Source organism: Phaseolus vulgaris, chromosome 3, assembly GCF_000499845.2.
Source record: "Phaseolus vulgaris cultivar G19833 chromosome 3, P. vulgaris v2.0, whole genome shotgun sequence".
Taxonomy (NCBI): domain Eukaryota; kingdom Viridiplantae; phylum Streptophyta; class Magnoliopsida; order Fabales; family Fabaceae; genus Phaseolus; species Phaseolus vulgaris.
The window spans coordinates 30,813,028-30,835,862 of NC_023757.2; the positions used below are offsets into that span (position 1 = coordinate 30,813,028).

The following is a 22,835-nucleotide window of genomic DNA, read 5'->3' on the forward strand; positions in this document are numbered from 1 at the left end:
TTCGTTTCATGCTTATTGCTTGATTCTATCTGATCAATGGAGTCTTGATTTTGATCCTTAAATTTAACTGGAAAGTACTTTTAAGGATCTGAAATAGACGAAAGTACTTGATAACTTGTAATGCTAGGAACAGATTTCAGGTTATTAATTGGATCATAATTTTGTTCATAAAGCTGGATGATTTGTTAGATATATGAGGAATCAATATTTGAGAAATTATCTTATGAATTTCACTTGTGAGGAATCAAGGTGAATGACTTTAAATTAAGCATAAAGAATAAGTAGTTTTGAGTATTATATATTGTATTATTCCAAAATACAGATGATTGAGATAGATGTAATTCAATCCCAAGTATCTTTATCTATATTTGATAAGTTAGTTTCATTACTTGTTGAAACACATGTTAAACTTTGAGTTATTTCTGGTAAAAGTGTTAATTTGGTTATGAAAAAGTTCTCAAAGTTATTTTCTATACTTGATGAGTTTTATAACAAAACTTCTTAATTAGAATTGTTCCTTGTGGGTTCGACATCCGTACTTTAAATAGTATTATATTACAGTTGATTCGATATACTTATCGGGATAAATCAACATATACTCAATTAGAACTTTAAGCCAGCTTATGCAAGAGCCTCGCAAAACACATTGGGATGCAGCATTACGGGTTCTGAAGTACATCAAGGGTACACCCGGGCAAGGATTATTACTTCTCTATGATAATGTTCTTAATATGAAATCCTATTACGATTCAAATTCGGGAGGATGTCGTATTACTCGAAGATCAGTCAGCAACTATTGCATTTTCCTGGAAAATTCATTGGTACCCTAGAAGTCTAAGAAACAAACCAACATGTCAAGGTCATCTGCCGAAACAGAATATCGGACCATGGCAAATGCTTGTCTGAAGCTAACAGGGTTACGTTATATGATGCGATACCTTAAGGTTCTGATTAGCATGTTTACACCTTTGTATTGTGATAACCAAGCAACACTTCATATTGCAGCAAATCCTGTATTTCATGAGTGTACGAAGCATATCGAGATAGATTGTCATATTGTACGGGAAAAGTTGCAAGTTGGGATGATAAGTCCATCACATGTCTCTTCACATTGTCAGTTAGCAGATATATTTACTAAACCTCTCGGGAAATATTAGTTTGTGATTTTGCGAAACAAGTTGGGAGTCCATGATATTTACTTACCAACTTGAGTTGTAATTATTATATTTTCCATATAGATGTATATAGAAAGTGTATCAATGTATAATATAAGTGGTAAAAATAAGGCAATAGTTTGGTGTAATTGCTTATAGATAGACATAACATATGAAGTAGTGAATTATATGGAGCATGTCTCTCCAATCTGATTGTATATAAAGAATAGGCATGTGTTGAATTAATATACAGAAATATCTTTCCATAATATTTGATAGAAACAAATCATTTTTTTCATAAATTAAAATTAATTTAAATATAAGTTAAAAATAAAAATTTAGAAAAACTATAGAAGAACTTTTATAAATAAATCTATGTATATATTAATTCGTTAATTGTCTATTTATTTCAACTTATAAAAACTAATTTTATTTTATTTTTATACTTTCTTTTAGAAATTCCTACAGAGAAGATCGGTCCAACATGTTTTTACCAACCAAGGAAATAGAATATTATATCACAATGTGGAGTAAATGTTGTGATGAAAAATAGTCTTTTTCAAATAATCAGCAAATATTTTAAAAGTCACTAGTGCAGATAAGTTAAACAAATGCGGCTATTTTAAATTTACAAATGCGGTCATAGAACCGCATTTGATCAACACGCATTTGTAAATCTGGAATTTACAAATGCGGTCCTATGACCGCATTCATAAATCACATTTACAAATGCGGTCATTTTAGATAACCGCATTTGTATATTATTCTGAATTAGGGAGTGGGTTTGGGGTTTAGGATTTATGAATGCGGTCTTGGTAAAAACCGCATTCATAAATCACTATTTACAAATGCGGTCATTTACTAAGACCGCATTTGTAAATGCGAATTCACTATTTACAAATGTGGTCTTGGTAAATGACCGCATTTGTAAATAGTGTTTTTTTTTTTTGGTACATCCTGTTTTGTGCAGAAACCATATATTTAAATAACCTGCATAATGATTAAACCCAGCCAGACAAATACAAAAATGTAGTAACCAATTGAAATCATCAAAATGTACATTTACAAGTGATCAAATTACATATAATAAAACCACTAATGTTGTTTACTTATGCTAGAGTTATAAAAATTAATGAAGTATGTGGACCATGAATCTCTAACATATGAAATGCCTTCCTCACTCATTGGTGTTTCTTCTGTGAATAACTGCATTGCAAAGTTGACATAAATTAGTTTCTAGATATATATATATATATATGTTCAAGAATTATAAAAATGATTTAACATATACCTCCTTCCAACCAGTTTTAACACCTAGTCTTATAATGGTAATCATCCATTGCATAATGTAATAGCCGCACTCATAGCTTCCTGGTTGTTTATTACACTATATAATTCAATAAAAAGTAATATGTTAGTATATTGATAAACAATGATAATAGAGAAAGAAAAAAATTACAAACCTTTACTCTTATGTAGTTCAAATTATTTGAACTGGATCGACCTTTTAGGATGTTATATCCACGCCATGAACTGGTTAATACAAAAAACCTCGTTAGTAGATGGTTAATTAGTAACATATACAAAGTTAAGTTTATACTATACTTACGTATCAATGATATCCTTAAATTTTGTGGGCATCTTCTTGTGTAGGGAACAGAACCACACAGCAGTCTTATCAACCATTGATAAGACAAGTAACTGCCAATGATGCCTATATGATCATTGAAAAGAGTTAGTAAATATTTAAAACATGAAATAATAATAATTGATGACATATAATTAAACTTACTCATTAATGTAAGGGCATAAATAAATTTGTTTTCCCTCTTTTTCCAGGATGTTAGTGATGTATGCTTGAGTCTCAGTTGAGTTTGGTCCAACGGGATTAGTATATGCAGGATCTACGAATCCATACATATTTTCCTTCCCCTCAGTGATACAGACTCTATGCAAAAACCTACAAGTTTTTAGTTAAAGCATAATCAATAATAATTTAACATAAAGTAAATTGAATAATAGGTAAAGATACTTACATCATAAAAAATTGAATTATACTTATATTGAGCTCCTGGTTCCCAGATATAAATTCTGATAAATCTGTGTTGTAAATCATCAGTGGCAGTTCAGTGTTGATTTGAAAAAATGTATTATCCCACGGAACTGGAAAAAGGATCATTGCCAATCTGACTAGCAATGAGACGTAGGGAAGCCATAGGATCGTCAACTGGAGCCTCACGCTTCTTTTTCGGAGTTGGTGGCTGAAAAGGTTCCTACAAGATAAACAACATTTGTATTAAATTATATGTAATATATAAATATAAATAAAAAATAATATAATGAAACGAAATTATTACATGAGGTTCGGGCATAGATCGAATGAGCTCTCTGGGCCAGGCAACGAATGTCTGAAATGCATCGGCCACAGTGGTTACCTCATCTGAAGGTAGTGGAACACGAGCATCAGGAAATCGTACTTTTTCAACAGTTACCTTCGCCACATCAGGGGAGAGAGGAACGTTATGTAAGGTGGTGGCGTTTTTATAGACTTTTCCAAGTGCCACCACCCGAGGAAGTTTGCCGCCCACTACCAGTAGCTCACAATCCTCTGTCTGCCCATTGATATCATCCCCTGATGTTGGAGGAGCCGCACAACTCCCCTTTGTGCTCTTGGGAGTGGGACTAACAAGGGGTTCAATCGGCTCAGCACAAACTTGTTGCGATAGAAACTCTTGTCGCATTCGATCATTCTCCTTTTTCATCTCCAGCCACATCAAATCAGTCTCCTTTCTCATCTCCTCCATTATTTCTTCACATAACTTAGTCGTCATTTGAGTTTCCTTCTTGGAGGAGGAGGATGGCTGTCGTTCTGAAACTCCAAAAAAAAGTTTAATTCCGACCCCTTGTCCAGCGGCACGAACACGACCAGAGTGTTCAGGTCGTCCAATTGCTTCAACCAGGATATCGTGACGACCTTCAGCAACAAATGTACCGTCGGATTCCAAGGAATCCTGCAAGAGTACACAAAAATCATATTTTCAATCATTAATATAATTAATGCTTTAAAAAAATTGAAAATAACAAAAATAACTTACAATTTTTTCGATTATAACCCCGGATTGCTCGGAACTTGGTGCACCGGACTTTTTAATTCGGGCCCTCTTCCATTTTTCATGGCGAAAAGGTGGTGGAGGAGAAGTGACCCCTGTTTCCACATTCTCAGAATACGTCCCCTGTTGAGATTTCTCCTTTTCCACCATCAGTGTTTGCTCAAGTTTTCTATACCCCGAACGAGACATAACGTGCGGGGTAAGATTCTTCAAAGCTATCTCTTGAGCTTTCTTCCGACGATCCTGTCATAATTGAAATAAACAAACTGAAGTAAATAAGATAAACTTATTAATGTTATATAAACAAAAAAGTTACTTCACTTACCATCCAAGCCTCATTTTCACGGCTTTCTCTAAAAAGACGCCATGTCTCTTCATCAATATGTTGGTACTTTAAACATGGATTTTCGTCTTTAAGGTCGCCAAAAATGTATCTCAATGTCAGTCTTGACTTAAAGGTACGAAATTTAAGTGTGATATTGGATAATATCTTTGATCGAAGCGGTTCCACATCAGGAATGTCAAAGTTTGCCTGCAAAATAACATCATGAAATTAAAATTAATTAATCAATATTAAAAAGCATTATATGATAACAATAATAATGTAAAGCTTACCAGAACATCCTCCCATAGCATGTTCCGATCAACCTCTGAAACCTCATCCCATGAATTAATCAAAATGGAGAGCCTCTCACGAGAAACAACTCCAAGATAGCTCATAAACTCATCTGCCTTAGGACCAAAAGCCACTCCAGTGTTGACGTCAATGTCAACATGTGTCTTCTCACCAGCAGCACGTCTCAATGCAAGACGCTTCAATCTAGTAGGTCCTCTACTACCTCGCCCAGATCGAGGTCTGACTGGAGTCTGGTCGTCATCCATGTCTCTGTTAAAAAAATTAGGTAACAAACATTAGTTAATGTGCATCGAATTAAAATCATATAAAAATAATACATAAAATTATAAATGTTTATTTACATGTTGCATGTGGGTTGAATGTTTATATGTAAATTCCTTCACTGTGGTCTTTACGGGTTGCATGTACATCATCAAGTACATCGTCATCTTTATTAGTTATCATTGGTGTGAATGAACGAGTTTCGCCATATTCAATATCATCTATGGCTTCCCCTTGTTTTTTCCCGTGTAAAACGACATACCAATGTTCTGACGTAGGATCTTTCACATAGAAAACCTGAGATGCTTGTTGAACCATTATAAATGGCTCATCTCGATACCCTATCTTTCGAAAGTCCACTAGTGTGAATCCTGATTCATCAATTTTAACCCCACTTTTATTATCAACCCATTTACACTTGAAAACTGGAACGGAAAACTTAGTGTAGTCAATCTCCCATATCTCTTCTATAAACCCATAGTATGCCATTGATCCAAGTACTGGATTTGTATCTTTCGAAGTCGAAAACTGCATTGACTCGGCTTCAAGAGTAACACCAGAATTTTGAACTATACTCTTTTCATCCAGGGACTTCGTGTAAAATATACAATTATTCACTTCGTACGATGTACATGAAATGACATCAAACTTCAATCCAGCAGCCAACCAAGTCAAGGTCTCTGATGTCGTTGAATCCTTGAACACCTCATCTTTAAACCAAGGCATGAAAGTTCTATTATGTTCCATCAAGACCCATTTCTCTGCTTGTCTTGGGTTATTTGCCTTCACAATGGCTTTATGAGCTTCTATGTAAGGTACAACTTCATCTGTGTTATTCAATATGTACAAATGTGCTTGCAAGACTTCTGATCGAGATTTGCTTACAATATTCACACCACGTAAACATTTACTTGTAGAACGCCTGTGGTGCCATGAATTAGCTGGAACACCTATTGGATTTGCTTTTGTCATGTACTCTGAACAAAATTCAATACTTTCTTCAGCTATGTACCTTTCAATCATTGAAGCCTCTGGACGATAATGATTTTTCACATAACCTTTCAAAATTTTCATATACCGCTCAACAGGATACATCCATCTTAAGTACACTAGTCCACACAATCTAACCTCTCTTACCAGATGCACCACTAGATGAACCATGATGTCAAAAAAAGACGGAGGAAAAAACATTTCCAATTCACACAAGATAACAACAATTTCATTTTGAAGTTCATCTAGTTTTGAGGGATCAATGACTTTACAACAGATGGAAGAGAAGAATGAGCACAAACGGGTTATAGTGTGTCTAACATTTTTTGGTAAGATCCCACGGATAGCTACCGGCAACAATTGTTGTATCAAGATGTGACAATCATGAGACTTCAACCCAATTAACTTCAAATCTTGCATTGACACTAGACTCTTCACATTTGAGGAATGTCCTTGTGGCACTTTCACACCCTTTAAACATTGACAAAAACTAATTTTTTCATCTTTTGACATTGTGTAACAGGCTGGGGGCAAATATGTACGCTTACCCATTTGTATGGGTGCCAACTCGCCGCGTATGTTCATCTCAATCAAATCTAAACGAGCATTTAGACCATCCTTTGTCTTCCCGTTGATGTTAAGAAGTGTACCAATTAAGCTATCACACACATTCTTCTCAACATGCATTACATCTATACAATGTCTGACTTCTAACCTCGACCAGTACGGAAGATCAAAGAAGATTGATTTCTTCTTCCAAATATTTGTCACAGATGACTTTTTTTTGGACTTGCCGAAGGTGTGGTCTATGTTATTTACCTTTTCGTAAACCTCAACACCGGTTAATGGAGTTGGTGGACCACTACCCTCTTGGTGTCCATTAAAGGCTTTTTTCAACCTCCGGTAAGGATGATGACTTCTAAGAAACCTCTGATGCCGAAGATATACTGTTTTCCTTCCATGTTTCAATTGTTGAGAAGCAGTGTCTTCTTCGCATATTGGACACGCTTTGTGACCCTTAACACTATAACCTGATAAGTTACCATATGCCGGAAAGTCATTGATGGTGCAAAATAACATGGCATGAAGCTTGAAAGTTTCATTAGCAAATCCGTCAAATACTTCGACACCCTGGTCCCACATTAACTTCAAATCTTCAATTAGGGGACTTAGATAAACATCAATATCATTCCCTGGTTGTTTCGGACCGGATATCATCATAGACAACATCATGTATTTTCGCTTCATGCACAATCCAGGAGGTAAGTTGTAAATAACTAGTAATACAGGCCATGAACTGTGATTTGTACTCATATTACCAAACGGATTCATTCCGTCTGTAGCTAAACCAAGTCGGATATTTCTTGATTCTTTACCAAATTCTGGAAAGTCATCATCAAATTTCTTCCATTGAATAGAATCAGCTGGATGTCGGTACATGCCATCGCATTTCCTCTCATCTGCATGCCATCTAAGATTCTTAGCATCGTCTGGGTTTGCAAACAAACGCTTCATCCTTGGAATGATGGGAAGATACCACATAACCTTCATTGGGGGTCCATGCTTTTCCATGTCATCAATAGAATCATCATCTTTTTGTTTCAACTTATAACGTGATAACCCACACCTCGGACAACTTTTCAACAATTCAAAATCTTTCCGGTATAATATACAATCATTAGGACATGCATGTATCTTTTTGTACTCCATACCCATTGGACAAAGAATCTTTTTTGCCTCGTAATTACGATTAGGTAGACTATTTCCCTCTGGAAGCATATCCTTCAACAGCTGGAGCAATTCCGTGAAGCTTTTATCAGTCCATCCGTTTATTGCCTTCAAATTCATCAATCTTAACACCGCCAACAACCGTGTGAAGTTAGTTGATCCAGGATACAAAGGAGTCTCTGCATCTTTTGACATACTTTCATATCCATGCGCTTTTGCAAAACACTCAGCTCCCACATCACGAATCATGTCCTCCAATCGATCATCATCTCCATCATCGTGTACTGCTTCATCCATGGTAGAACCCACATATTCTTCAGTTACGGAAACACGTGGTAAATTTAATAATTCACCATGCCATGTCCAAGTTGTATAAGATCGAAGAAACCCATCACATAGCAGGTGTTCCCTCATGATATTCACATCCAGTATCCTTCCATTCAAACAGTTAACGCACGGACACCTGATCTTTGCTCCATCATGACCACTAATAATCGCGTTACGCTGCGCAAATTGTATAAATTCCTCTACTCCCCTTTCGTACTCATCACTTATACGAACAGCATTAATCCAACTTCGATCCATTATATATTCTGGAATATAGTTAGGATTTTCTAATAATTAGTATTCTCTTCAATCTCACACATTTGCCGAGGGTCGAACACCCCCGGACTCAATCCAAACACGATATTTCTATTCTAAAAGTAACAATAACTAACATAACATAAAACTTTTATTAAAATGTAATTAACAACTAACTAAATATTTCACTTCTAAAATTAAAATTCTAGAACAAAGTTTAATACACTATAGAATTATAATTTCATAAAGATTAATATCATATTCATTTTTATTTAAGTAAAAGTAGTTTAAAGTGACAATTATAAAAAATAAATGATGCCAGGAAAAAAAAGAAAGATATGCAAAGAGAAAGTGCAAAAAATAAAAATAATTACAAAAATAGAATTTATATATAATATAAATTTAAGAAAATAGAAATTATATAATACAAAAATTCAAAATACACACAAATATATAAATTATTAGTTATTAGTTATATACATTCCAAGTTATATTAGTTATTAATTAAATATATATTATAATACAGAAAAATAAAAATTCAAAATATTAAATATGAATTCAAAATTTTAAATATAAATTCAAAATATTAAATAAATACAACACCAACCTTTAGGTTGATGGTGATCGGAGACGAAGACGAAGGCGTAGGCGAAGGCGGTGGCGGAAGCAGTGGCGGTGACGGAAGCAGTGGCGGTGGCGGAGCAGAAAAAACCAGAGAACCAATAGAACAGTAACCACCTATATGCAGAAAACGAGTAAGGAAACGAAATGACAATGCCAAGGAAGTGAATAATGACAATGACAAAAACGAAAACGAAAACAAACGTTGAAGCAGAGAGAGCTGAAACTTACAATGCAAAGCGGAGAGAGCTGAGAACGTTGAAACGAAGAGCGGAAAAGACGAAAGTGAAAGTGAAAACCAGTGGCGCGCTTCTATTTTTAGGGTAAAATTGATTTACAAATGCGGTTCTAGGGTAAGACCGCATTTGTAATTCATTCTGAATTGAATTACAACTGCGGTCATACTAAAGACCGCATTTGTAATTCAATTCAAAATGAATTACAAATGCGGTCTTTTCTATGACCGCAGTTGTAATTCATTTTAATTGATTTACAAATGCAGTCTGACCCTAGAACCGCATTTGTAAATCAATTTAATTACAAAAATGCCACCGCGTTTTTTACAAATGCGTTTAAACGCAAAGCCGCACTAAATAAATAGTCGTTGTTTTCAAATTTTGTACTAGTGAGTTATATTTATGAACCATTTTAATGATTTTCAATCGATTAATAAATAAAGAAAAAATCTATAAACTTATATTTTTTTAGGTTTTGGATTTCAAAGTTAACTCATGACTTAAAAGCCATAGCTTTTGTTTGATGTAGACTATGAATGAAGAAGAAAGTTGCAAACAAAATGGCAAGAAAGATCAATGGAATGCAGAATGAAAAATGCATTAAAAGTGGATAACTTTCTGAGTAAGGAACCATGAGTTCTTAACATATAAATACAAAAGTTCGATACCTATGGGGTCCATGAGCAAATGATTGAGATTCCTGCTGCTGCACCAACATTGCAAGCTTCCAACAAGCACAATGTTACAGTAATAATGCACAAGCAGCTTTGGTTATTATACTCACAACTGCCACTACAGATGAACAGGTTGAAACTTGAAATGTAATTAACTGTATTATTCAGCCAATTAGCTGTTGGAAAGAGACAAAGAAAATTTGAAACAAAAGGGATATAGTGAAAAGGTTGTTAAGAAATTAAACAGTTTGATAAGGACCTTAGCGGTGTCTCCCATCTTAAGATACTTCTAATTAGGCCAATGTACCTACCAGAAAAAAGGGTTCATTTTGAGTTCAAACCTCAGCACGTGTGTTCAAGAGCCAAATTACAAAAAGACAAGGGTTTTCAAAGATAAAAGTGGCATTCCTATTTCTTTAATCTGCAACTGCATTAACAAATGACACCTTATGTGATGTGAAGTGGCAACAAACTTGGAAAGGTTTTGTTATATATATAAAGTATTCCTTCAAAGGGAATATCACCAGTTACTTATATACTCAACCCTTTTCTTCTTTTACATTTCCATCTCTTTTTCATAATCAAGATCAACCGCCACGAAGAAACGTACATATAAGACAAGCTAGCACCCTCCTCCACTAATTGGTGAATGGTGGAACTAAGCTGAAAGCCAAGTTCTTTCCTCACACCTTCTTTCTCTGTTTATGCATGTATCTGAGTCATTCAATATATATGTATGCAGCTATCCAGTTCTTGCATTAAACTGATTTATCTTCACATTTCTTTCCAGATGATGACATGAAGGAGATTTAGTTGTCCAAGGGTTGGAAAGGGCTTCCCTGTGATTCATGGGCTATTAAGGCTTTAAGACTGCAATATTACTGTGAAGGGTGAAGTCCTTTTTGGAAGGTATTTGGTTAATATTTTAGCTTCTGCAAGAACTAATTTAAACACTGCATCAATTAAATATACCACTTTCCTCTTAAGACTAAGCAATACCCCTATCACTTATATGATTTAATTGTTTGAGATATATTCTTGATTTTGTCAGTTAACTAGTTTATGTTAAACAGTGAAAGTGCACGCTCAAAGGATCTTAAGCGTAAAAATAGTAGTGTTTGACCCTAGAAACAATCCAAAGGAAAACTTGTCAAAAGGTGCCATTAGAAGGGAGCATTTTGAAAGGCTACACAATTGGCTAACAAATAAATAAATAGGTAATATCTATACTTAAATTGGTTTAGTAGTGACAAACAATGCATGAATCCATATATATATATAGTGTACTATAGGGGAGTTTAGCAAAGAGATGGGAGATCATGGTGCAAGGTTGATGGTCCTCTAGTGTCAAAACAAGACAAACATGTGATTCAGTAAAGATGTTGTTTGCATTCTCCTTGTGCAGTATGTGGTATAAAAGGAACTGCAATGAGGTGGCTCTAAAATCTAGCTGTTGCAGCTGCTCTGCTACTCATTTCTCTCTCACTTTCATGAACTGTCACATGTAGACGCTGCAGAAATAGTTCCTTCACATTTCACGGGTTCTCCTTTTCCCTGTGCGTTTTGTCTGATGTGAAAAATGTTATTATACTGTCTTTGACAAACATTCTGGTTCAACCCATCTGAGGGATCACTCTCTGCAACAAATTAGTCAAACTTGGTGCTCAAATTGATGGGTCCATGGTGGTGACATTCCTGTCATCTCATACATAACTTACAATACATATTTGCTTCTCAAATAAGAGTCTTCAAATTTTGACTTCCTTTGATTTGCAAATCTTTTTTGTTAATGATCCTTTTGTGAAAATAAACACTTTTTTTCTGCTTTTTGAGCCTTAAGTAAGGAATGGAACTTATTCATGAAACGCACTTTGTTTTGTGTGTTTTCACCCAAATAAAACATTGAGATTCCTTCAAGTGTCTTTTTCTTTTAAAAGTACCAATCATACTTAAGCAATACCCACCAATGAAACTAACGGGTCCACAAAATTAAAAATTTTAACCAAAAACTTATATTAGTTAATGAATCATATAAGACCCTTCTTTTTGTGAGTGGATTTTTCTTTATAAAGAAAGTGGTGCACTTGGAAAAACATTTTACTAGGAATTACATCGATTTGCGTATTTATAAATAAAGTGGTGCTATGGGAAGTAACTGCCTTTATGGACCATAAAACAAAGTTTTGGTTTTGGGATGCACACATACTGTTCTCCATTAATTCTCACATTCTTTTATCCAACTTCAATAAAATACTTATATAGGTGTTACACAGAGAGATAAATAAATAAAATAAAAATTTACACAATTGTTTTATTAGATTTATTGTTATGACCTTAGCTTTAATCTGTGGTCCTTTTGGCTCTTGAAATTGAAGATAAGGAAATGAATAGTACAGAAGGAGAGTCTAATAAATTTGATTTTGACAGTTTTAAGACAAAGGGATCCCATGTCTTAAAAAAAGAACACTTCTACCCTTACAAGGGACGTTCTGTCCCCTCCCCCTCCTATTAATCACACAATTGCATTCACCTACATTCATACTTTATATCTTTCTTCTGAAAAAAAAAATACTTTATATCTTTCTTTATTTTAATCATTTTACTATCTTTAAACACAAATATTTTAAAAAAAATTAAATAGGATAACAAATCAACATCGTTAATGAAAAAATTATAATAATTTTTAGAATATCATTATAGGTGTTAACAAATTGATCAATATAATAAATTTTAATTGAATGCTCTTTATATAACTTTTTTTTTATCTAAAGTTCATTAAGATAGTAAGTTAGAGAATCTTGTATATAAATATGTTTTGAAATTGGAAGTTCCATAATTTTATTATTAAAAGTGTGAAATTATTAGACCTATCATAAAAATTATTTAGATGATAATGTATTTACATGCTCTTGTTTATACTACATAAAACAATTATTTTTCCTCCATGAATCCTATGATCAATCATTTTGTTTTTTTTTTTTTTGAAAAAAAATTGTGTTTCTCTCTCTAATATTATCATATTGTAGGTCCTAAAATCATATACTTAATTTTTTTTTGTGAGTGTAAAGTACGTTGAACCTTTGTTACACCTACTAGCCTCTGCTAGCTGTTTGCTTACATGTATACTTCCACACAAGACACATAATAAAACAAAAAAAATTCTGACTTTCGCACTGTTACAAAATAAAAAAATTATTGATATATAATATCATATTGTTATCCAAATTGAGGAAAGTTTGTGTAGATTAAAAAAATGAAAATATCATATGTAAGTTATGTAAGATTGTTAGGGAATATTCGTTCCTTTTATCTCTAAATTACGACTGCGAGAACTGCAATTAAAAATACAACTGTAACTGATTTATCTCCATAATCCACCATTTAAGAATTTATATATGTTTTTCATACTTAATTATTTTTCTCCATTCCATAACCCACCGTTAAACTTTATAATTACTCCTGTGAAAAAACTGTAAAATTAAGATTTTATATTAGATTATAAGTTTATGAATTTAATTGTTTGAATTTATAAATTAAACAATTAACAATACAGAATATCTGTAATGTTTATCTCTTCCAATGGAAGATTTTTTTTAAAAGAAAAAACTTGTGTTACGTCAATTTTATTGTACACGCTTTGTTTGATTTGAAGGTGTTGTTTGTTCATCTATGGCGACCCTGTTGTGTCACGAGGTGGCACACACTTTTTCTTTCACACACACGGACACGCTTCTCCCATAACCTTTTCCTCTTCTGTCGTTCTTCTGCATGGCACTGCCACCGTCACCGTTTCACACAAACAAAGCCTATTATTCTTCTCTTTTCTCAATTTTTCATCTTTTTCTCATCTCTCATCAGACACACCCTTTTCAGTGATGAAGCAAAAAACGCCATCTTCACCAATCACTGCAAGAACTGTGTTGAAGAAGCAAGGTGACAGCAACAAGTCCCTGCAGAGTCCACCGCAGCCACGCCTCAGAGCTTCTCCCAAGGCTCCAAAGTCACCACCAGAGCCATCAACCAGAGCCAAGTCAGTGCCCACGGACTTGAAGGACGTTTCAAGGGCCAAGAGGGGTGCTGTTGTGAGGTCTCAAAAGGGTCGGGAGGCTGAGGAGGCTAAGGTTGTCGTTGTTGCTCGGTCACGGCGAAGGCTTGGGGATTTTGATTTGAAGAAGAGTGAAGATGATGACCCTGATGGGAAGAAGAGGAAGGAGTTGCAGGAAAAGCTTGAGGTGAGCGACAATTTGATCAAGAGTTTGCAATCTGAGGTGCTGGCGTTGAAGGAGGAATTGGATAAAGTTAAGAGCTTGAATGTGGAGCTTGAGTCTCAGAACACAAAGCTCACTCGGAACCTTGCCGCTGCTGAAGCTAAGGAAGCTACTGTTGGCATTGGCAACAGTGGAAAGGTGAGAATTTGTTATATTTTACCTCAGAAAATATGGATTTTGAAGAGAAACTATTACATTTTTCCTGACCACCATAGTCCTAGTTAATCTTTTACATGACACATAATCCGAGCTTTGTTAATTTTTTGTCATGAATTGACAAACTCGACTATCTGTCACTCTTGATGATTGATCGAGACCATGGTCATGAAGAGGTTTAGGACCATATAATAATTTCTCAAACTTTGAATCTCCTTCTAAAGTTCTAACTATTGTAATTTTGTTATTGGGTTTTAATCCCAAGTGTGGTTAATTCGATTATTGCAGTCATCAATCACTGTTTGATTGGATTTTTCATGTTGTTGTGAGTTGTTTACACTTATACTGGTACAAAATTAAGATCATGTGTCTGTTTTATGCATAAAAATGTATGTCACTGACATCTTGGAAATGAAACTGTTTTTTTTTCTTGGATGAAAAGGAGTCAATAGGAGAACACCAGAGTCCCAAGTTTAAAGACATACAAAAACTCATTGCTGACAAATTGGAACTGTCTAGAGTGAAAAAGGAAGGTGCTCCTGAAGTTAATTTTGCTAAAGCATCAATTCCTTCACCAACCCCGAGTTTTTCCATTTATGAAACTATAAGTATAGGAAGAAAATCTCCACCCAATTCATGCCTGCAGCCACTTCCACCACCACCACCACCAATTACGAGTTTAGGAAGAAATTCTGCACCGAGAACATGCCTGCAGCCCCCTCCGCCACCTCCACCGCCTCCAATTCCATCTCGGCCTTCAGCAAGATTATCTAACACCCAAAAGGCCCCTGCAGTTGTTGAACTATTTCAGTCCTTAAACAACAAAAATGGAAAGATAGACTCAAAAGGACCAGTGAATCATCCGAGACCAGTAGTTATTAGTGCACACAGTAGCATTGTGGGAGAAATTCAAAACCGTTCAGCTCATCTCTTAGCAGTAAGCTTTGCATTCAATGTATTTTTAACATTGAGATGTGTACTATTATTTAATGATACTAATAACTCACCATCCTTTCCAGATAAGGGCAGATATTGAAACAAAAGGAGAGTTCGTTAATGACCTCATAAAGAAAGTAGTAGATGCAGCATTCACGGATATTGAAGAGGTCTTAAAGTTTGTTAACTGGCTTGATGGAAAACTATCATCATTGGTAAGTTTCTAGCAAAATTGTTTATCTGGGAGACTATTACTGCCGCTTGAGCAGCCAATTCATATAATTATTTATCATTTAAGATATCAAATTTTGTTCCACTTATAACACACAGATTAAGCATAGTACTAAATCTCCTTAATTTTATTAAATTTATTTGTAATTTCCTAGGATCTTATTTGTTACGTTAATATTCTTTACACTCTTGTTCTCCTTTTGTAAGGTATAACTAAGAAAATAAAATTAATGACAGAAAACTAGAATTATTTATTTTCTTTAAAAGTGACTTGTAACAAGAAATGGAGGCAATACTTTTATATGGACTCTGAAAGATAACTTCATTGATTTAGCATTTAACGTCATCTTCCTTTCCTGTTCCCAAGACAAAAAATGGTATATTATATCCATACTTTCCTGTTCATTGAGTTGATCTGCTGCATTTAGTTTAAGCCTTCATAAATGATCTAATCCCTACAAGGGAAGGTGGTTTTATGCAGAAATGCATGAGTTAAGATATTGAATATTAATGTTTAGTTTAATAGTGTACATCTAATGAAGTTTCATCAGAAAATGAAACTGTACTACAAGATTCATAAAAGTATGCCACTGTTACGTAGTGTTGTAATCAGGTGGCACAACATAAATTATAACTGTTTTTTTTTAAAAAGTCAAAGGATTGTATCCTGTATTCTGCAGGCTGATGAGCGTGCCGTCTTGAAGCATTTTAAGTGGCCTGAGAAGAAAGCTGATGCAATGAGAGAGGCTGCAGTTGAGTATCATGAACTTAAAATGTTAGAACAGGAAATTTCCTCCTACAAGGATGATCCTGACATTCCATGTGGGGCTGCGTTAAAAAAGATGGGCAGCCTATTAGACAAGTTAGATATATCTATCCAGATAATGTTCCTATTTATTATTAATCACTGTTAAGACATTTACAGGTCAAGGATGCTAACTCTGTCTCTCTTTACATCTCATTGTAACAGGTCTGAGAGAATCATACAGAGGCTAATCAAGCTACGAAGTTCAGTAATACATTCATATCAAGTGTACAACATTCCAACTGCATGGATGCTTGATTCTGGAATAATGAAGAATGTATGATTTTTATGCTTTAACTTTGAAATGAAAACATTGACTGGACATAGTATATACCTTTGAAACGAGATCAATGTTCAATATGCAAACATTATTTGAATGATATTGTGATTGTTTAAAAGCAAGTCGCTGTGATTCAACCTTTCTGCGATAAGTCTCATACATCCACCATCAATTGTTTTGCTTTTAGTCATGATTAACAAATCCAATGAAGTATGCATTTTGTTTTGGATGTATTAGTCCAGAGTCTGTTTACTGCATGACTTAGAAGATGTGGCTATCTAATTTGTTTGTAGAGGCATATTATATGACTTCCTCTTTAGAGATAGAAAATCCATTTTTATTCAAAATATTGTTACTGATCACCAACAACTACAGGAGATGACCATACATTTCCAATGATCATAATCCAAGTGTTTCTTATCATAAGTCATTTGCATTTATATAAGCATGCTTGTTTCTTATGCTTTTTGTCTTCTCTTAGGGCCTGTTTGGAGGATACTTCTCCATAAACACTTCTAGCAGAGAAAAAATAAGAAAAATGAAATTAGTTTTCTCATAGACTAAAACTGATACATGAATTAAAAACAGGATTTTTGAGAAGCCAATAGGAAATAACTTCTACAAATCAGCTCGTGCATGAGCTAATTGTAGCTTATAGAGAAACTAATTTCATTTTTTTTTGCTATTTTTCTCTCATGGAGAAACTTTTGAACAAACCCTTTGAAGATTTTTTTTTCTTCTTCTGTTGTTGTCTTTGGGAATAAATAGGAAAGTGTGCACATGCTAAATTTACATTGTAAAACTTGTGTTAATGAGTGATATATCATCTATATGCAGATAAAGCAGGCTTCCATGACCCTGGTCAAAATGTACATGAAAAGAGTGACCATGGAACTTGAATCCATTCGCAATTCTGACAGAGAATCTATTCAAGATTCTCTTCTGCTTCAGGGTGTGCATTTTGCATACAGAGCTCATCAGGTAATTGTGAGCATCTTTCTGCAGATTTTTTGTCATGACTTCTGATTTTCCTCGGACTCTGAGGGTTGGAAATGTGTAACTAGTAAATGTTCAGAAATTTGTTACTAGAGCACATCATAAGTTGAAGCCCTAAACTCCCCCAATAACTACACCAAAAGAACTAACCCTTGTACATGTTATCAGAAGACCACTCTCATTGAATGAAATATTTACCTTTCAAAATATGTCTCCTCATGTACCAGGCTGTCACACTTATTTTGGCATGTTTTTGTAGTTTGCTGGAGGATTGGACGCAGAAACAATGTGTGCTTTTGAAGAGATGCGACAACGTGTACCAGGACACCTAGCAGGGTCTCGAGAACTTTTGGTTGGCATACCATAATCATGGTAAACCACTGTTATTTTATGCTGTTACTAATGCTTACAAAAGATGGGTAATTCATTATTCTTTTTCTCATCTCCAATGTCAATGGTGGTTAGACATCAAGAGATTCTGAAGAAAGAACACTCCATAGTAAGGTCAAATGGCTAATAATCTGTCAGCTCCCAACATGTCATAACCTAGGAATAGGGTCTTCAGTTCAGGGTAGTTTAATTTCAACAGTGAAGTCTGTTAGGTGCATGTAACAAAGACAATGAAGAAGAAGAAACTGTGCCTTTTGAAGGTGCATGTGATTAATGTTTATCCAGTCACTTTAAAAGTATAACAGTCATGTTCAATTTGTGTAGAGCTTAGGAAAAACACTTTTGAAGCGATTTCCACCGCGTTCTATAGGAAAAATTACGTTCTTTTCATTTAAGATTGAAAATTTTGTGCCTGTAACAATCATTCTGATTTGGAGTGAAAGTAATGATAAAAACTTCACTGATAATTTTTTATCATCAAAGTAAATTCGATAGTAAATATATATATAAGACTCACTCACTTCTTTCAATAATAAATGGACATTAAATGAAAATAAGAGAAAAATAATGATCAGTTCGAATGATTAATTTCTTATTGAAAGTGTGAAAATCACATTATCTATGTTTGTTTCAACATAAAAAAAAATTATCTTAAATTACTATTTACCAAGGACAGAAGTATATTTTTTATTACTGCGGTGAAATTTACGATGTGTATAGATAAATTCAATTCTGAAACAGTTAGTAAAGATTTTCACATAATAATTCAGTAGAAATTATTACAAAAATTAAATTTAAAGTAATTACAATAAATCAATTATATTTATTTGAATAGTGTAAAAATATGCATTTTTAAGTATTTTAATTAAATTTTCTATTAATAAAGAAAAATTCAATATAAATAGTAAAAATTTAATAAAAATATTATATATATATATATATTAATTGAATTGAATAAATTTTCACATTAATTTAAAAATAATTCAAGCTGAACTTGATATACATCTTATACTTTTAATTGTATTTGTATAATCAGGAATTATGAAATTATAGCAACAAACGATTTTTTCAATGGTCTTATTTGTAAAAATACTTTGTTTTGTAAGATATTCATGAGTACATGAAGTATGACTTAATATAATTTATTTATTTATAGTTTTTATTATATATATATATATATATATATATATATTTATTTTATATTAAATATAAATATTACACAGAAAATAAAGTTATTTGATAAGACTTTAAAAGGTTTATACATTGATAGCATAAAAAAATTACATTCTTAATCAATCACAAACTATGTAAAGAATTGCGGTTTAACGATATCGGTATCTATACCTTTATATAAACTTTATTCCCCTCTTAACTGTTTTTCATTTTTTTTTCCATTTTATTTTTATATTAATATTTAATCTTATTATTGTAGTGGGGCGGTTTTGAATTGAAAGAGAGGTGGAAGAGTGGTTTTGAATTAAAAAAGATGTGGAGAAACAGTTATGAATTGAAAAACAGGTGGAGGAACGGTTGGTTTATTTTCAAAATCAGTTACATTTTATTGATATTTTATATATTAATATTTTATTTTATTTTTTTTCTATTTCTATTTTATTCTTATTTTTATTATTTTGTAACTTTTTTTATATATAATTTTTTTAAAAGAATAGTTAAATATAAAGAGAATTCTCATAAATAACTATTTTTGATTATTTTGTAGAAAGTTTTAAATTTAATTTTTTATTTGTTGTTTTTCTTTTTGAATCAGGAGAACGGTTTTTCATTTTATTTACAAAATAATTTGAATCAACAAAACGATTAATTTATTTACGAAATAATTTGAATCAGCATGAGCAGTTATTTATTTGATATAGAACAATTTATTTCTATTTTATCTTTATATAATATTTTATTTTATTATTCTATTTTAGTTCTACTGTCATTTTGTATGAGTAGTTATCAAAGCAGATTTTTTAATTTTAAAAAAATAATTACAGAGCAGTTGATGGATTTTTTTTTAATTTAAATAAAATATATTATTATTTTTTCACTTTTTACTTATAATTTCATATTTGTAATTACTGATTCATACTATGCTTAACTATAAATCTATACTGACAATATGAGTGTGTAAATAATTATATCATTTATTTAATTTTAATATTAAAAATAATTATATATAAATAATAAAAATAAAAAAGTGGATACACTTCCCACTAGTACATAATAACCGCAATCTAGAAAGTTTTACATAATGTGTAATAATTTCTTAATTTATATTTTAAAAACAGATGTTACATTAAATAAATTATTTTCGAATAATTCGAATATTATTAAATAAAAGTTATACCAGTCTTAAAATAATTTGTTGCAATGTATTTCAAACGGCAAAATAGAAGTCACAAATTTTTTAATTCATTTTTTATTTATATATATATATATATATATATATATATATATATATATATAGATAGATATCAACACATTCTTTATATTTTTAAATTTTTAACTAATTAAAAAATTCTGTTAAAAATATATTGTTTGATTTACATGTATTATTATTTGTTAAGATGTTTATATTGTCTATCTATTAAAAATATTAAATATAAATTTAATAGTAGTAATTATTGTTATAAGATGAATAATGATTGATTATTTCGTGTTATTTTAAAAGATTTACAGTTAAAAGTAAATTCTAAAATTACTGTTAAAATAAGATAAGAGATAGATTTAGACAAATCGTTATCCAATGGAGATAAAATTAGAAGAGATCTCTATCTGTCACAACAAGGCACCTTCTAAGCCCACGTGTCTTTTAAAACGGTGACGCGTCAGCAAAATTCCAAACACATTTCGCCACTCTGGTTACATGTTCACCGCAGGATGCTGGGCGGTTCATCCAACGGCCAAGATCAAAATTATTCGTGCGCGGAACGAAAGATAAACGTGGGAAGCCCAAACGGTCACGCGCCCACCAGATGGAAAACAAAAGGATGCGCCACGTCAGAAAGAGCCAATGAGAGAGAGCCACGTTACTGAAAAAATTCAAAAGAAAAAAAGTTGTTTAAAGAAAGAGCATATAGCAACCAAGGAAGGAGTAGAAAGGAGAAAAAGCACTTTGCATCGTTCTTCGCCGTCGTCACGCATGGAGATTTCTGGCACCGTTCTTCGTCATGTCAGCTATGTCTCCGGCCCTGGTATCCACACGCGTTCCCGTGGCGTGCCTCCTCGTGTTGCGGTGAGAATGGGAACGGGTTCTGGCTTCTGTGACGAGGGGCATCTGCAGTATTACCAGAACACCAAAAAGGTTCTCTCTCCCAAGAAAAAGCTGAAACTGCTGAAGGATTTCTCCAAATTAGGGTTCGCCTCGGATCCTCAGAAGCTTTCCATGTTCTATGATCTTCAACAAAACCTCACCTCGGTACACTTTCCCCCCTTTTTATCTTGTTGCTGTTGAAAATTATGTGTTTATCCCTTGCTTGCTCTCCCATAATGATAATGATAATAATAATGTTTTGTTATAATTTGATTTCTACTTGATCAGTACTTTACGAATTTGACCTCGTTCTGTTTTTTTTATTTCCCTTTTCAAATTATGCACTTTCAGATGCTATGGATGAAATAATATCCCACGATGCGAAAATTTTTAAGGAGATCAAAATTTTTGAATGTATATTTGCGTATGAAATAGGTCTATCAATTTTTACAATAACTATATTAACTGTAATATAAACAAAAATATTTAGAACTCTAATAATAATGATAATGATAGTTGAAGTTTTTCACCCAATAAAATGTTTGTTGTTTGACCATGTGCAGGATGCGGGCGATGTGTTACTGAGAGAGTTGGAAGCCGCAAGAGCAAAGGAGAAGGAAATGAAGAAAAAGAGGAAACATGAGAAGAAGGCTAAACTCAAAGCCTCCAAAATGAAGAGTGAATCTTCATCTTCATCTTCTGAATCAAGTGACAGCGATTGTGGTTGTGATCAAGTGGTTGACATGAACAGCTTCAGAGCTGGTGTTAGTGTTGTTGCCCCTGCTGCACCTGTGGATAAATTCCTGCTACCCAAGACCACCCCCATTGTTGAGGAGGAGAATTCTCATCGTGATGCCATGGAATTGTGCTCTAAGAATGATATCTCTGTTAGCAGTGTTAGAGATGGTGGTATTAAGAGAGAGAATTTTGTAGTTACCACCAGTTCTGAGAAGAGGATTGAGGTCTGCATGGGTAACAAGTGCAAAAGATCAGGAGCTGCTGCATTGTTGCAAGAGTTCGAAAGAGTGGTGGGTGTTGAAGGTGGTGCTGTTGTTGGATGTAAGTGCATGGGCAAGTGCAAAACTGCTCCCAATGTGAGAGTTCAGAATTCTATTACTCATAGCCTTGCTGAGGGACTTGATGATTCTGTTAAGATTCCTGCCAACCCTCTGTTCATTGGGGTTGGCTTGGAGGATGTGGATGCCATCGTTGCTAGATTTTTAGGGGAAAATCGCACAGATATAGGAATGGCAGCTGCAACTACGGCTACTTGATGTTGTGGAAACAACTGGTGTGCTATTGATAAATGTATATATACGCTCGCTTGTGCAGGAAGAAACATTATTAGCAATCGTTTTTTCGAGTTTTTCATTCTTGTATATATAAACTATTTGATATATGATAATGAATCCTTTCCTTGTTAATTAGAAAGTCATTCCATTGTTTAACTCTTGTACAATAATTTAGCAGCAGTTAACCGTTCCACTTCGCCCACAGCAACATCCGAACTTATAGTATATTTAG

The 22,835-nt window shown here is 33.4% G+C and overlaps 2 protein-coding genes and 1 long non-coding RNA gene across 3 annotated transcripts; 2 read left to right on the plus strand and 1 right to left on the minus strand.

Annotated features, from left to right (window-relative positions):
- Window positions 1-2,539: 2,539 nt before the first annotated feature.
- Window positions 2,540-3,313, minus strand: LOC137805864 (uncharacterized). Its single transcript, XR_011080260.1, has 3 exons — window positions 3,191-3,313; window positions 2,947-3,114; window positions 2,540-2,868 (listed from the first exon to the last, which is right to left on the minus strand). It is a non-coding gene; the product is annotated as an uncharacterized lncRNA (long non-coding RNA).
- Window positions 3,314-13,424: 10,111 nt separating this feature from the next.
- LOC137807093 (INCREASED PETAL GROWTH ANISOTROPY 1-like protein 2) lies at window positions 13,425-18,357 on the plus strand. The gene is made up of 7 exons (XM_068607543.1): window positions 13,425-14,399; window positions 14,860-15,354; window positions 15,437-15,568; window positions 16,265-16,446; window positions 16,555-16,666; window positions 17,507-17,650; window positions 17,925-18,357. Exons 1-7 carry the CDS (start codon window positions 13,869-13,871, stop codon window positions 18,030-18,032), a joined length of 1,704 nt encoding a protein of 567 aa, XP_068463644.1. The 5' UTR covers window positions 13,425-13,868; the 3' UTR covers window positions 18,033-18,357.
- A 2,673-nt stretch (window positions 18,358-21,030) lies between these two features.
- On the plus strand, window positions 21,031-22,742 carry LOC137807095 (diacylglycerol O-acyltransferase 3-1). Its single transcript, XM_068607549.1, has 2 exons — window positions 21,031-21,476; window positions 21,875-22,742. Exons 1-2 carry the CDS (start codon window positions 21,072-21,074, stop codon window positions 22,583-22,585), a joined length of 1,116 nt encoding a protein of 371 aa, XP_068463650.1. The 5' UTR covers window positions 21,031-21,071; the 3' UTR covers window positions 22,586-22,742.
- The last annotated feature ends 93 nt before the right edge of the window (window positions 22,743-22,835 follow it).